Source organism: Dromiciops gliroides, chromosome 2 (genome assembly GCF_019393635.1).
Source record: "Dromiciops gliroides isolate mDroGli1 chromosome 2, mDroGli1.pri, whole genome shotgun sequence".
Lineage (NCBI taxonomy): Eukaryota > Metazoa > Chordata > Mammalia > Microbiotheria > Microbiotheriidae > Dromiciops > Dromiciops gliroides.
Genome location: NC_057862.1, coordinates 324,023,408 through 324,040,006, shown reverse-complemented (window position 1 = coordinate 324,040,006; position 16,599 = coordinate 324,023,408). Strand labels below are relative to the sequence as shown.

Here is a 16,599-nt window from a genome sequence, read left to right as displayed (position 1 = left end):
CTCACCATATTGGTGCTGGACTTAGTAGAGAAATCCAATCAGTTTTAGTCCTATTGAAATATGATAAAAATTTCAGAACTAATGATCCACCAGCCTCAGCCTTGCAAGCAGTAGGGACTCTAGCAACACAGCTGACAAACATTTTTTTCCATTAAAAAAACCCCACAAAAATGTTGCTATGACAGTTTTAGTATCATAAAACCCTCTTTCTCTGCCTTTGACCACCTTAGGAGTAAATTCTAATAGTGAGACCACTGGGTCAGTTATTCAAATGAACAGTTTAGTAATTTTATTGAATAATTCCAAATTGTTTCCCAGAATTATTGGACCAATTTGTACCTCTACCAAATATTTCTCCAACAGATTATTTCTGACTTTTATTATCTTTGTTAATTTTATGGATAACAACTTTAAAGTTGCATTAATTTGCATTTCTCTTTTTATAAGTGATTTGGGGCATTTTTCATGATTGTTGAGAGTCTGCAATGTTTTAAAATAATAATTCACAACCATTAATCACTTATCAATTGGCAAACATCTCTTAGTCATGTGTATGTGTTAATTCCCTATGTTTCTTTGATATATCATATCATCTATTTGTGTTAATGCCTCATATATCTTGAATACATTAGATATATTTATATGAAATATTAGGTGAACTTTTTTTGTCCATTCAACATTTTGTTTTCTTATTCTAGTTGTCCTGATTTTGTTTGTGCAACATTTTTATATAATCAATTGTCTAGTTTAACTTTTGTGATCTTGTCTCTCCCTTGTTTGGTCATGAATTCTCTTCCAACCACAGATCTATAAGGGACTACTTTCTAATCTTCTTATGATTTGATATTTTATAGAGCCAAGATGGCAGAGGAAAGCCAGTGACTTGCCTGAGCTCTCCCCAAGACCCCTCCAAATACCTTTAAATAATGCCATAAGATAATTCCTGAAGCAGCAGAACCCACAAAAAGATAGGGTGAAATAACTTTCCAGCCAAAAACAACTTAGAAGGACAGCAGGAAAGATCTGTTGTACCAGGGTGAGAGTGGAGTGCAGCTCAGCACAGGCCATGCCAGCACAGACCCAACCCCTGAACAGACCTAGCCACAGCAAACCAGCAGCAGGCCTTGGGAGCTTCTCAATCATCATCAGCAGCAAACTGCTTCTGGAACTCAGCCCACAGATGGTAAGGGGGTCGAACAGTTGGCCAGAAGGAGATCACAGGGATCTCTTTGCTAGCACTGTGGCAGGACTCTGTTGTTTTTACCATACTGGGATCCAGGTCTTGGTCCCAGGCAGGTGAGGAGCCCAAGCACACCAGAGCTTGCAGCCACAGTGGAGCGGGACTCTGTTCAGAGTTCCAGGGCAGAAAAGCAGGCCTGTGGTTGCTTGCAGACCAGAGCACAGGCCAGGAGTGTAGTAAACATACCTCTCCTTAAATCATACCATGCTGGAAGATTTGGTATTTTATATTAAGATTCCTTAATAATTTGAAGTTTATTGTGATACTGGTCTAAGCCAATTTTACCAGTTCTTGATAAACTGAGTCTTTCCCTCAGAGATTTGAGTTCTTGGGTTTACTGAATGCATGGATACTAAGTTTGATCCTTGGTCTACTCAGCTAGAAGATTATTGTACTAATGTCATCAGGATGTAATGAGAGGTTAAACTTGGTAGGGCTTGAAGACTGATATGAGTTAGTCAAATCCTATGGAGGAAGTTTTACATTTTTCTCTAAATTTCCTCCTCTGAAAGTCTGAATGAGATCTCATCCACACTCACACTTCAACTACCACCTCTATTCAGATGACTCCAACTCTATCTCTCATCCTGATCTGCACTTCCAACTGCTTACCGACAGAATCCATCTATGTGGACATGTCCCCCCAGCTACTCAGATTCAACATATCTAAACCCAAGCTTTCCCTCTGCCCCCTAAACCTTCTTTTATCATATTTCACTATTTTGGTCTGTGGTACCAACATCTGACTCTTCTCTTTCCCTCACTTATATTTTTTCATTTAAATGGATCAGATCAGGCTATTCTCCTTTTTCATTTCCTCTTGGCTCCATCCAATTTCTCTGTTCATTATTACCACTCTATTAAGTCCTCATGACCATCTACTGTAGAAAGAGCCTCCCGACAAGTTCATCCTGTCTCCACAGTCTCTCTCCAATTCAATTTTTCATACCACTGCTGCACTAGATCTGACGCAATACTTGCCCAACAATCTTTAGTAGGTTTTTTTTTTTTTTGAGGGGGGGGGGAAGCAGGGCAATGAAGGTTAAGTGACTTGCCCAGGGTCACACAGCTAGTGTCAAGTGTCTGAGGCTGGATTTGAACTCAGGTCCTCCTGAATCCAGGGCCGGTGCTTTATACACTGCACCACCTAGCTGCCCCTGTAGGTTTTTCTTATTGTTTACTGAGTAAGATTCAAATAACAACAGTGATTTGAGAGAATTTTATCTCAGAACTAGAATCAACAAAAATTTGGCAACTTCTTAAATGTAGGAGATAGGGAGAAAAAAGAAGTCAACAGTGATGAAGGTTTGAGCCTGGCTGACAGGAGAAGGACTGAACTGAAGGAATTGGGTTTTGGAGGAAGGACAACAAATCCAGTTTGCAGCAACGAAGCTTGGTAGGAAATTCATTCTATGAAATGTTTATTAAGTTTCTACTATATCAAAGACACTGTATTAAGCATAGGGTAAAATATAAAAGAGTTACTGTCTCTGTCTTAATGGAAGTTAAATCTAATTTGTTCAGAGAATAAAAATATAGATGGAAGGGGCTTCAGAAGTCATTTAATCCAACTCCCTTTGTTTTACAGAAGGCAGATAAGGGAAGTTAAGTGGAAGAGATGAGATTCAAACCCAAGAGCTCTGAATCCCAAACTAGGGTTCTTTTCATAATGCCACATGGCTTTTTTGAGTCATTGTCAAGTACCAGAAGGGGAGAGAGGATAACAAAGGTGGTGTCCATGTTAGTAGTGTGGAGGGGACAGATGTCAGAGGTGAGAGAAATGATTATTTCTCTCCTATAGTAATAATCAATTATTGAATTGGAACTAGGATTTTTTCAGAAATCTGTAGGTTGTTCAGTCTCTGAAGGACATTGTTGATAGATGAGACTGCCCCCCCCCCTACATGCTTTTTGATCCTGCATGGGAGACCCCACCCAACTAGAAAACCTTACAAAGAATTTATTCTAAGGTGTATTCTGGCCCATTGTGGTTCACTCAGGCAGGTTTGGGCAGAGGGATAGATCCTTTGTCTAGATTTCCTGAGGCTGGGGGTGATCTGGAAGGAGAGTGATCAGTCATATCCCCCAGCCCCTCATTGGAATAGGTCCACCTATCATTATAATATTCATTCTTCTTATTAATTAGAGTTGATTGCCACCCTCAGGAACATCCACTCTTCCAAGGGCATGTAAGTGTTGAGGGGGTTCCATGAGGGGTCTTTGACATTCAAGAGTGACACTGACTTCTTTGATTAATTATCTGCTAGCATGATTAATAAAATGATTCATTACTCAGAAACCATGTCTCTCAAACTTTTTATACATTACAGAGGCATTGTAGAGCAGAGGTATCAAACATGTGATTTGTAGGCACACAACTGAGTGCTGCCCAGATTAATATATAATTAGAAAAGAATGAACAAAACAAATAAAAAACAATAGAGCAGAAATAATGTTAAATAATGTTAACATGTGTTTTTCTAAGTAAATATATGACCAGCAGGGATCTATATGGACAGTTCAGTGGCCTGTTTCTATCTGAGTGTAAGACCACTGTGGTATGGGTAGGAACAATGGAACTATATAAGTGGAATGAAGGAGAGTGAGGAGATAAAGCTGAGACTGTGAGCATGGGAGACTGAAAAGATGATGGTGCCTGGGACAGAAATAGGAAAGTTCAAAGAGATTTATTCACATTTTGGCAACAGCAACTCAAAAAAGTCGCATACTATGGCATAAAGGGCCTATAATCTGAATTGTGGAAGAAGCATCCACAAGGATGAAATCATGGATCTTTTGGAGTAATGCAGTATTAGTTTCTTTCTTTCTTTCTTCTTTTTTTTTTTTTTGGTGAGACAATTGGGGTTAAGTGACTTGCCCAGGGTCACACAGCTAGTGTTAAGTGTCTGAGGCTGGATTTGAACTCAGGTACTCCTGACTCCAGGGCTGGTGCTTTATCCACTGCGCCACCTAGCTGCCCTGCAGTATTAATTTCACAAAGCTAAGATTGAGTCAGCAACACTGGCAGGTGCACACAGGCCATATTTTGACCAAATTTAGTGGCAATGATTGGAAATTTGGAGCAGGACCAGCTCTTACAGACTTCAATACAAAAATGAAGGTAAGTTATTTCCTTACTTTCAGAACTGTTAACGAGTAAAACATTTCAAGCTGGTTTTGCAAAAATTGAACAATGCCGGTGACTCAGTAAAATCCTGAGAAATAAGGCATTCTATGACTGTCAGGAACAATCTTGAAGTTTTAGAATTTTAGTACAAGTTAGTCATCAAAATGCTTAATTCCACATATACAAGAACTCAGTAGCAGTGAGTTCACATTCTTTCTAATTGAGTTCTAAGGAGATAGTGGACATCTTGTCATTTTTAACTATATTAACTTCAGCTAATATTCATTAAACATCTGTGTACTGTGTACATTAAGCACCCCCAGAGCACCATGATAGGCACTGGAGGAAGTGAGAAGTTTAGTGCAGACAATTCCATTTTTATGGAGCTTTTGGTCAGGTAGGAGGATAAGACAAAAACCAGATAACTACAATACAAAATAATACACAAATAATAAAGGTACAACAAGTGCTATGTGAGGTTGGATCAAATAGACTTGATACCAATGATGGGATAAGGAAAAACTCCATAGAAGTGACAACAGTTGAACTAGGCCTTACGTTAGAAACTAAACTGCCTGAGAGGAGGAGGGCATTCTAGGCCACTAGCTGTGGACCTCATCCTGTTCCCACATTATTGTGATTTCTATTACTGAGTTTCTCTATTTTGAAAGCTTTTTATACCATGCAATTTTGAGAAAACGAGTCGTCAAGGTGGTTATGATATGTGTATGTAAATACACATAAATGCATACATATATGTATATATGTCACAAGCATTTTAAAGTTTTTACAGATCAATGTTGCATCTGGGTAATTGTAAAGAACAATTCTGTTTTTAATAATACTCTGATTTTCTGTATATCTTGTTTGTTGAATTCTCTTATGGATGTTGTAGGGTCTTTATTTTTGTAATATGGATATCTTTCATGTGTTTATGAAAGATGGTGAGCTTCTGCTGTATAATTCTGGCCACCTGATGGAGTCTTTCTAGGTATTCAGTAGGGACTAACTTTTTGTAATTTGCAGTGAGATGTTGCTCTTTTTTTTTTTTAATTATTTGCGTTCCAAAGCTCCATGAATCAATAAATTCAGGCTTCTAGTACAAGTGGTATGGTCCTGAATTGCTACCATAAACTCCTCCATTTCTATAAACAGATTCACAAAACTCAGCCATTTGCTTAATGCTTCTTTGTTGACATGTTATTGGTTGAGTTCCTGTGGATGTTGCCCCTGTATGCCTTTTAATGCCATTCCTAAATTTAAGCCATTTTAATAGGTTCCATTCAGAGATAAGGCACTTTTGGTTATATCTGGCTAGTCTAACCCATGCATATCTGTTATCAGTTTTTACTATTGCTTGGTGAAGTAATGTATGCTTATATAAAAAGTATTTCTACAGGTTTTTCATATGCTCTATAAAATACCTATCAATCCTCTTCCTCCTTTTTGGTGAAGAAGTGTAATATTTCTATTGCTGTTAAGATGGTGGACCTGTGTTTCATTAATATTGTATGGGGTTTTCTTAGGATATTTTCCAAATGCATTGTGGTCCATTTTATAGTTCTCAAGGTGTATTATATTAAGACTGGTAGTGTATAGGTACTATGTGCTTTAAATGTGTTCTCACTGAGCTTTGATTTTGGGACATCACAAAATTTCTGAACATAATCAGGAACAGATTTCTCCTAGATGGTATTATCTTTGATGTGTCTTTCCGAGAAAAGATTAATATATATGTGAATATCATCTTTGCCCACTATTTCAATCTGACTTCTGGATTTAAGCTTCAAATTCTCAGTCCCTATCTTTCCTTGGTGTACAATAAGAATTTAATGATGATTGAGTTCAAATGACATTCTGATATCTTTGAAGGAAGATTCTATTAGTTGGAAGAGTTGTTTAATAGAGCTCCTTTAGTGGAGACATATAATCTTCATGTCATCCAAGTACAGCAAGTGATTTACAAGATATTTGGTTCAACTCCCTTTTTAACTTGGAGCCTACACTTAGTTCTATTTAGGAGAAATGATAATGGGTTTAAAGCAAGGCAGAACCATAACGGGCTTAAAGTCTCCTTGAAAAATGCCATTTTAAAAATCAATTGTTCTTGGGGGCGGCTAGGTGGCACAGTGGATAAAGCACTGGCCTTGGATTCAGGAGGACCTGAGTTCAAATCCAGCCTCAGACACTTGACACTTACTAGCTGTGTGACCTTGGGCAAGTCACTTAACCCTTATTGCCCTACAAAAACAAAAAAACACCCCCCCCAACAAAACAAAACAAAATCAATTGTTCTTGAGGCAGCTAGGTGGCGCAGTGGATAAAGCACCAGCCCTGGATTCAGGAGGACCTGAGTTCAAATTCGGCCTCAAGACACTTGACACTTACTAGCTGTGTGACCCTGGGCAAGTCACTTAACCCTCATTGCCCTGAAAAAAGAAAATCTATTGTTCTTGACGTTATTGTATTGGTGGCGAATTTCACTAGGGAAAAGTTTTCCTCATGGATATCAAATACTCTACTGTTCTAACTACACTTGGGTCTATTTTGTTTGCAGCATATGAGTAAGAAATGAATGTGGGATGGAGTAAAAATCTTAGAATTATTATTATCCATCTCCTCATATTTTTTTTGATGGGAGTTCTGGCAGAAATGAGCTGTCTTGATATTTTTATTTAATATTCTGAGGACTATTACATGGCTGGATAAAATTATTGGTTTTTGTAACCAAGTAAAAGTATTGGGTGTAATCTCATTGATTGTAGGGTCATTAAAAACATCTTCAGTTTAATACCATTAGCAGTCAGGAAGACAAAGACAGTATGTACCTCTGGTGCCCACATGTTTTGATTTCTTCTACCTTATTTGGTTTTAGTGAAAATCAAATGAGATAATATGCAAACTGCTTTGCAAACTTTAAAATTCAATATAAATGTTAGTTATTTTATATACCCTATCCCATTTCCAAATGATTTTGATTTCCTCACTATATATCTGTATTTTGTAAGCTTGGAGGAAAGAAAAAAAATAATTCTTTACTTGCACCTAAAATTACCCTTATCTGCTTCCTTATTTATTTACTACTTTATGTTCTATATGCCTATCAGAGTCTAAATCAATGAACAAAGATGTTTCCTAAATTAGAAACAATTTAACAGCCTGTTAAGGGATTGGATATTCTGAGAAGGGCAGAATTTAGACCAATAGGTAAAAGTTACAGTTGTTGCTATTTGGGATTTATTTAAGGAAGAACGTTTTACAAATCAGAGCTGTCCAACAGTGGACTGTGCTGTCTTAGGAAAGATTAAATTCCCCATCATTAGAGAGATTTAAGTGGACGACCACTTGTCAGCTATATTGCAGGGATTACAACCTGAAGAGGAGTTGTATTAGATGCCCTCTCTAAGTCTCTTCAAGCGTTAAGATTTTGTGATTCTACTTCCTGCTTCCTTTCTTTCTCCTCTCTCTTTCTAAGCCAGTGTTGTCTAATATAATATAATAGTGCCCCTGCACTAGCCACCTGAAGACCATGGCATGACCCAAAAGGGGTCAATCAATCTAAGTGTGGAAAGGTGGGTCCCACCCCACATTTCCCATGATAGTTAATCACTGCGATTATCTCAAACATAATTTTACAAGCCCCTTCATCCGTTGTTAACATTACCCCATTTGGATACCGTTTGCCATTGGCCTCCTCTAGCTATGCAATCTCACAAACTCCCCAATTAAGCATCAGCCCATCAGGGTAGTTATTCCCTAACTGTGTCAGGGACACCAACCTCAGCAGCTGGCAGATAAAATCACCGCCACCACCCACGCACTGACCCCCGAATATCCACAACCTACCCCCAGGTGCTCCTTAGGAGGGTAAGTTTTATGCTCCAGGTCAGTGGCTGGTAAGTAAGAGTTCCACTTTCTCCTTTTGATTTTTGGTAGGACAGAGTAAGTCACATAGGATAAATAGGCATAGATGGCTTGCAAACTGCACTGTAGCTTATTACATTATTTTCCCCCTAAAGTCACCCCATTTCCAAACATTTCTATTTCTTTCAAGGGCATCACCATTCTTCTAGTCACCCAGATTTTAAATCTTCAAAATCTTCAATTCCTTACTCTTACTCATGGCATTTGTCATATTTGTTGCCAAATCCTGACATTTCTAAATGTCACCAAAACATCTTTCATATCTGAACCCTTCTTTCTACTTAGCCACACTCTAGTTCAGACCCATATTACCTCTCACCTTGATTACAGTAATAGCTTTCTAAGTGGTCTTCTTGATTCAGACCCGTACCAGCTGGGCATGTTACTTAACTTTGTTTACTTCAGTTTCCTCATATGTAAAATGAGCTGGAGAAGAAAATGGCAAACCACTCCAGTATCTTTGCCAAGAAAACCCCAAATGGGGTCATGAAGAGTGGGCATGACTGAATTACAAGAACCACAACAAAATCTTCCTTATGCACGGATCTGACATATCACTTCTTTGCTCAGAAACCTTCAGGGGTTTCCTATCGTCTACTAAATAAAGTTCAAACTTTCTTCCTTTGGCATTCAAAGTTCCACAAATCTGGCATTACCATAACTTTTCAGTCTTATCTCATACAACTCTTCCTGCACATATTCTCAAATCCAAAATGGATTACTTTTTGGCTCCACCCTCCCAATTCCCTGTATTCTCTGGCCTCTATGCCTTTATTATATACAATACCCTATGTCTAGAATATCTCTTCTCTCATTTCAACTGTTGAATTCCTACCCAGCTTATAAAGCCCAATTCAAATGCTACTTGTGGGGCAGCTAGGTGATACAGTGGATAAAGCACTGGTCTTGGACTCAGGAGGACCTGAGTTCAAATCCAGCCTCAGACACTTGACACTAGCTGTGTGACCCTGGGCAAGTCACTTAACCCTCATTGCCCCACAAAAAACCCCCCCAAACAATCAATCAAATGCTACTTGCTCCAAGAAGTCTCCCCTTATCTCATCAGTAAAAGCCTTCTTCCTCAAATTCCACATAGCACTTTGCTTTGCAACCCTATAATGCACTTATCATGTATTACTGTGTATTTGTGTTTTCATCTTATCCCTCTATGAGGTACATAAAGGCTGATGTTGTCTTAACTAAACTCTACATTTCTCTCAGTGACTGACAAAGTTCCCTGCACACAGTAGGCTCTCAGTAGATGGTGAAAAAATGAACAAAAGCTGAAATGATCCAAACGTTGGCTGACCCTGAATATAGGTCACGATCCTAAAATGAGATCTTTTTGAAAGGAAAAAAAATACCCTGAAAAATAACGCTGATTCTGAGTTATACTAAGGGTTCAAACAATTCAGATTTGAAGGAAAAGTATAGTCTATATTTGGATCAACATGACACATATTTTCCACTTGAAACAGCCTTGGGGTTTCTGAATAAGGTGGCTTACACAGCGAGACAGCTTTTGAAATGATGTTTAGCAATTACATTACAGCCTTCCAACAGATAATAAAGCTTCCATGTCTTGAATAATTTAAAAATTTCCAGCAGTAGGAAGGGCAACAGGAGAGGAAATCATGATCTCTGTTGCAGAAAAGGACCAATAATCTCACAGCTGCTTTGTTTCCAACAGAAAATAGAAATATTACCTTTCAAAAGTAGCAAAGCTTTTCAGAATAATTTCCTAGCCCAACTCATTTTCCTGGTCTTTCAAAGAGGTCACCAGAAAACAGATGTTGTATACTTTGAAAAGTATAATGTGGAGACAAAAGATGGGGTGGTTGAATGAAAAGAGTCCCCTACTTGGAATTAGAAGACCTAGGGATTCTAGTCCTGGCTCTGACCCAGGTGGGAAGCAATTGTGGTATAGTGGCAAGAGCACCGGATTGAATCGGAGGATGTAAATTTCAATCCCAGCTTCTCTGCTTACTGGGGATGTGATCTTGGGCAAATCCTTTCACCTCTGTGGACCTCAATGTCCTCATCTGTAAAACAAGGGGATTCATCTCTAAGGTCTTTTTCAGTTTTAAATACTGCAGTGTGACCCGAAAAAGATTTTCATCCCTATGAGTCTTAATTTCTTTATTCATAAAATGAGTAGGCTGAACTGGGTGTCTCTGAGGTTCCTTTCACCTTTGATGTTATTACAGTAGAGGCTTTATAGAGAATAGAGGGATAGTAAGAGAAAGTAAGGGGTGGGGGAGAACAAAATGCTGAGAGGGAAAGAGAAAAGGAGAGAGGAGCTGAACAAGATCTGAAGAGGGAGGGAAAAAGAAAAGGGGAAAAGTGAAAGAGTTGGGGAGGATAAAGGTAAGGGAAAGACTGAAAGAGTAGAAAAATGGGGAGAATTTTTCTGTTAACAAAGTTTAAATAAAAATAGTGCTCAATTATCTGTGCTTTTGTGTTCTGTTATTAGAGCAAATAATTCCTTACTCTAAAAGACCACTTAGAAACCATCATTTGACCATTCTGTAGAATCTTCACAAGAGGAGTGGAAGGAATTGTTTATACAGATAAAAGATGTAATGACAGATCACAGGGTCATACATCTAGTGCTGAAAAGGACCTCAGATGCATCTAGTCCAACCTCCTCACTTTGCAGTTGAGAAAACTGAGGCCCAGGGATGTTAAATGACTTGCCTAAGGTTACACAAATTATGAATAATACAGCTGAATTTAAGCTCAGATCTCATGGCTCCAAATTCGATGAATGTGAGGTGGCACAACCAGGGAATTTACCTCATTTCTCATCCTGCTGACCTCTGGGATTTTATGATCTATAGAAACTCTTTCTGCAAGATGAAATTAAACTCTGAAACTGACACCTTCTCAGTATCCTCTGCTTCTGGGGTTTCTCCCTCCTTCTGGTTGGGGCGGGGGGGGGGGGGGGGGGAAGGGTGAATTTCTGGGCATTTCTCCCTAATCCTCTACCATTTAAGGAAGGCATGCAGAGAATTCCTTTCATTTCCCACCAAGCTGACCTTCTGAATTTCATGATCTACAGAAACTTATCATTCTGCAAGATAGAATGAACTCCGAAACACACTTCCTCAGATCATTTCCCATTCTGGTTGTAGGACTTCATCATGCCCCTGAACTGAGTAACCATCCCCCAAACCCACCCCTCGCTTTTCAGCTTCTTTCTGTGTGCTGTCTTCCCCCATTAGACCAGGAACTCTTGGAGGGGAGGGGCTGTCCTATACCTGTCTTTGTATCCCCAATGTATAGCACAGTGCCTGGCACATAGTAGGCACTTCATAAATGTTTACTGACTGTTTATAAAAGTAAAACACCTTTCATTCATCCAACCATCATTTAATAAATTTGTTTTATGTACAAAAAAGGAGAAGATAGGTAATGGCCTACCCCGGTCACTGAAGTCATCCACCAGCACAATCTCAGCCACCAGCTCTGGAGGAGAACGGTTCAGTACACTGTGGACTGTGCGCAGGAGAGAGGACCAACCTTCATTGTGGAATGGGATGATAATGCTGGTGTTGGGGAGCTTCTCCAGGTACAGTTTGCTGTTGCAGCTACATGGAACGGAAGAAAAGGGGGAAGAAGAATAAAGACAATGATCAATTCCAGTCCAAAAAATGCCAAATGACTGATCTGACATTAGATCTACTAGATTGTAAATTCCCTAAGGGCAAGGTTTGTTTAATTCCTTTTTGTGTTCTCCCAGCACAGAGCATAAGATCTTCCATATTAGGTGCTTAATGATCACTGAACTGAATAACATAATAATGCATTCTTGCCTCTTTTGTGCTGTACAGTCTTTTCCTGCTCATTTCTAAGTAATATTTCCTCTGATTTGTCACCCCAATACACCATACTTAATGAAAATCACAATACCCGGCAATTCCGTAATGTTTTATGATTTATAAAGTACGTACTATGCACTATCCCATTTAGTCTTCACAAAAACCTCATGGTGTATGTGGCACAAGTATTATTATCCTTATTTTAATAGATGGGGAAACTGAGTCTCTAAGAAGCTAAGTGACATCCAAAGTCACACATCTAATAAGTGGCAGAGCTAGGACTCTCATCCAGGTCTTCTGAACTTTAACTCCCTACTAAGCTTTCCAGATGCAAGATGGGGCTTATGACCAAGGAGTCACCTCTGTGTGGCAAGGAGTAATAGGATTCCTCTCCTTCAAAACCAGGAAGAAATGCCATACAGGAAACAAGTTAGCTCTCAAAGGCCTACTTGGTATTTCACTCCATTTTTAATTTTTCTCAATTTTCCTAATTTTCTGCTTAACTACAGCATTCCCTCCCCTCCCCCCACCCCAAGCTATTTTAAGTACAGCCTCATCTGTCACTGTCTGCTGGGTAAGACCAGATACCTCTCTCTCCCTACTTTCCCTAGCTCATCTGATACCAAGAGCTGGTTAATCAAAAGTAATCTCAATCTCTTAACCTTTCTCTCTATATCCTTTCCTCTTCTCTCCTCCCTCTCCCTCCCTCTCTCCATTAAGTACAAAATCCCTTTCTCAATCCTTTTCCTTTTTCCTTATGCCAAGAACTGAACATGAAGATTGCCTAATGAATAGAGTGCCAAACCTGAAATCAGAAAAACATGAGTTAAAATCTGGCTTCAGACACTTACTAGCTATGTGTGACCTAATCTTTATCTTTGTTTTCCTTAGTTTCTGCAACTATAAAATGGAGATAATAAAAGCACCTACTTCCCAGGGTTGTTGTGAAGATCAAATGAGACATTTGTAAAGTGCTTAGCACAGTGCCTAGCACTAGTAGGTGCTAAATAAATGCTTGTTTCCTACTTCCTCTTATTTCCTTCAATTAGAATGTGAGCTCCTTTAGAACAGGGACTCTCAGTTTTCTATTTGTATCCTCACTACTTAGCACAGTGTTTGGCATCCAGTAAAAACATTTACATGCTTTTCAATTCGATTTCATTGCATTATGCAACTTTTGACCCCTTTCTGCCCTCCTTAGATTCAGTATTCTTCCGTTTTCCATTATACTGTCTTCTCCTGGTTCTCTCTGACTATGCCTCAGTTTTCTTTTCTAGATCGTCTTCCATTTCCTTCCTTTTAAGAATAGCTACCACCCAAAGCTCTGTCCTGGTCCTATTCTGTTCTCTCCACCTACTCTCTTTTGCCTTTCTTTGTGTCCACAGAGCTTAATAAATATACTGACTCTCTCTCCTAAGTGGTGCCATCAGCTTCTATGGATTCAAGGGTCATTTTATACGCAGGTGATTCTCAAATCAATATGCCCTGCTCTTTCTCCTGAACTTCGGTCCCACACACCACCAACAGCCAGCTGGACATCTCTACCTAGCATCTTAAATTCCACATATCCAAATTAAAACTCACGATATAATCCCTAAACTTAACCCCCCCCCCTTCAAACTTTGCTATTTTTGACAAAACCACTGCAATTGTCCTAGCCCCACAGGTTTGGAACTGTGAAAAATCATACTTGATGTTCCCTTATATAAAATCTGTTGCCAAGTACTATCAGTTTTCCCTCCATGGCCGGTTCACCTACAGAATACAGACCTTTATCAGTTGTTACTAAGATTACTATAATAGCCCCTTAAATTTGGTCTCCTTCCTTCCCAGCTCATCTATCTTTCTAGCTGTCCTTGCTTTCCTGCTAATTTATCCTTCCTCTAATCTATCTTTCATATAGTTGCCAAAATTATATCCTCAAAGTACAGGTCAGACCATGCCACTCTTCTGCTCAAACATCTTCAAAAGTTTTCTAATACTACTAGGTAAAAATGTAAACTCTTCACCCTAGCATTTAATGTCTTTCATGATCTGGCCATAACTCACTCTTCAAGCCTTAGCTCATCATTCCCTTTCATGTACTTTATATTCCAGCCCAAACTGGACCTATAGCTGTTATCTGAACTTGAGATTCCATTCCCTTTATCCCTGCACAAGCTAACCCTCACGTCTGAAATTTGGTTCCTCTTCATTTCTGCCTATGTCTTCCTTAAAAGCTTAGCTTTGGTGTCACCTCTCCATGAAGCCTTCCTTGATTCCCTGCCCCTGCTCCCAGTTGTCAAGTGCTCTCTTTTCTCCTTAAATTATCTTGTATTCACTTAACTGTATATGTTGCATCCACTAAGTAGAAGGTTCTTGAGAACATGGATCCTTTTATTTTTTGTCTTTGTATACTGGAACCAAGCACAATGCCTTGGATATAGTAGGAGTTTAATAATGTGTGCTAAATTGCACATTGATGTTCTAAGGTCTCTCTTCCGGCTCTGACAGTCTTATGTTCTACAATTCCTTCCAGATCTAGCTAACATTCCAGTTATTCACTAAGTGCAAAAGTTAAGTCTCTGCAATAGCAGAGCTATAGTGAGAAGAGATAATATACTAGCTTTCAGTTTGGTAATGTTTCTACCTCCTATTCCTTTACTCTACCCCATTAGTGCTCAAATATTAAGGTGGCTCAGTTTGCTGGCAGTTCCAATCCTAATTTGGGAAGAGTGTCTTAGAACATAGCAGACTTCAAAGAACAAAAAGCAGGAGTCAATCTTCTAGAAATAGTCTCCTTAGCCCTGAAGCTATTGCAAGGGCACAAAAGGTACTCACTTAAAATATATTTCGCTTTAAAGCAACAGAGACTAAAACTGCCTTAGAAAAGTTTTTCTGGGAAGGTTATTATGGCCCTGTATAAAGATTTTCCAATTGAAAATAGATAATATTTGGCATTTCTCTTTCCCAAGGTTGTTTTTTGGATAGACTGAAAAAAATAGATGGATTTTAAAGATGAATATTCTATGTAAAAGTGAGAAAAATAGCATGGTGTAGTAGAAAGAACAGTGGGCTTGGAAACTTGAGGCTTGGGTCCAAGTTGTGGCTCTGTGTTCACCTTTTACCTCTCTACTGCTCCTCATGTGAACTTCAATTCTTCAGAAACCAGTGTTCCATGACTTGCAGCCATACAATATTGGAAGAAAATTGGTTTTAAAGAGATGGGCCTTTCAGATATCATCCCTTCATATTCAGTTCATACCTGTGTCCTCTTTGAATTCCTTACTGAGATAGTTCTTATGAGTTTGAAGTATTATCTTCCCGTGTAGGAATATAAACAGTTTGATCTTTTAATATCCCTCATGAAGTCTTTTTCCCGTTTACCTTTTTATGCTTCTCCAGGGTCTTGTATTTGAAAGTCAAATTTTCTATTCAGTTCAGGTCTTTTCATAACAAATGCCTGAAAGTCTCATTGAAAATTCATTTTTTCCTCTGAAAGATGATGCTTAGTTTTGCTGGGTATGTGATTTTTGGCTGTAATTCCAGTTCCTTTGCCCTCTGGAATATCATATTCCATGCCCTCCGGTCCTTTAATGGAGAAACTGCTAGATCTTGCTTTATCCTTATTGGAGCTCCACAGTATTTGAATTCCTTTTTTCTAGCTGCTTGCAATATTTTCTCCTTGACCTGGGAGTTCTGGAATTTGGCTATAATATTCCTGGAGGTTTTCCTTTTAGGATCTCTTTCAGGAGGTGATCAGTGGATTCTTTCAGTTTCTATTTTAGCTTCTGCTTCTAGAATATCAGGGCAATTTTCCCTCACAATCTCTTGGAGGATGGTGTCTAAGCTCTTGTTTTGGTCATGGTATTCAGGTAGTCCAATGATTTTCAAATTATCTCTCCTAGATTTATTTTCCAGGTCAGCTGTTTTTCCAAGGAGATATTTCACATTGCCCTCTATTTTTTCATTCAATTGGATTTGCTTTACTGTGTCTTGGTTTCTCATAAGGTCACTAGCTTCCATTTGTTCAATCCCAATTCTTAGGCAATTATTTTCATCAGACAGTTTTTTAATCTCCTTTTCCATTTGGCTTTTCAAATTGTTGACTTAACTGTTTATATTCCTATATGGGAAGATAATACTTCAAACTCATAAGAACTATCTCAGTAAGAAACTCACAGAGGACACAGGTCTGAACTGAATATGAAGGGATGATATCTGTAAAGCATTTATGTTTTGTTCTTTGTGGGACAGACAGGGTGGGGTGTCTTATGTCTGGGGCCGGATTTGGGCTTGGGGCCTCCTGGGTCCAGGGCTGGTGCACTGTCCACTGTGCCACCTAACTAACCCTTGATGACATCTTTAAAATAGGGTTGAGGTGTAGGAGGAATAGACTGGGGGAGGGGGAAGAGGAGAGATGGTCTGGGGAGAGGTAGTTCACATGAATGAAACAAGAAAAAAGCTTATGGAGGGGAGGGGAAGAGGGGAAAGGAATTGGGGAGTGA

General features: G+C 39.0%; 1 protein-coding gene across 1 annotated transcript in view; it reads right to left on the bottom strand.

The window, feature by feature from the left end:
• The window catches only part of GALNT10 (polypeptide N-acetylgalactosaminyltransferase 10), a 176,882-nt gene that overhangs the window by 53,185 nt on the left and 107,098 nt on the right, over positions 1–16,599 (bottom strand). The window contains exon 4 of the mRNA XM_043980315.1: positions 11,715–11,881. Within this exon, the coding sequence (XP_043836250.1) occupies positions 11,715–11,881 (167 nt within the window). The remainder of the gene's footprint in view (positions 1–11,714; positions 11,882–16,599) is intronic.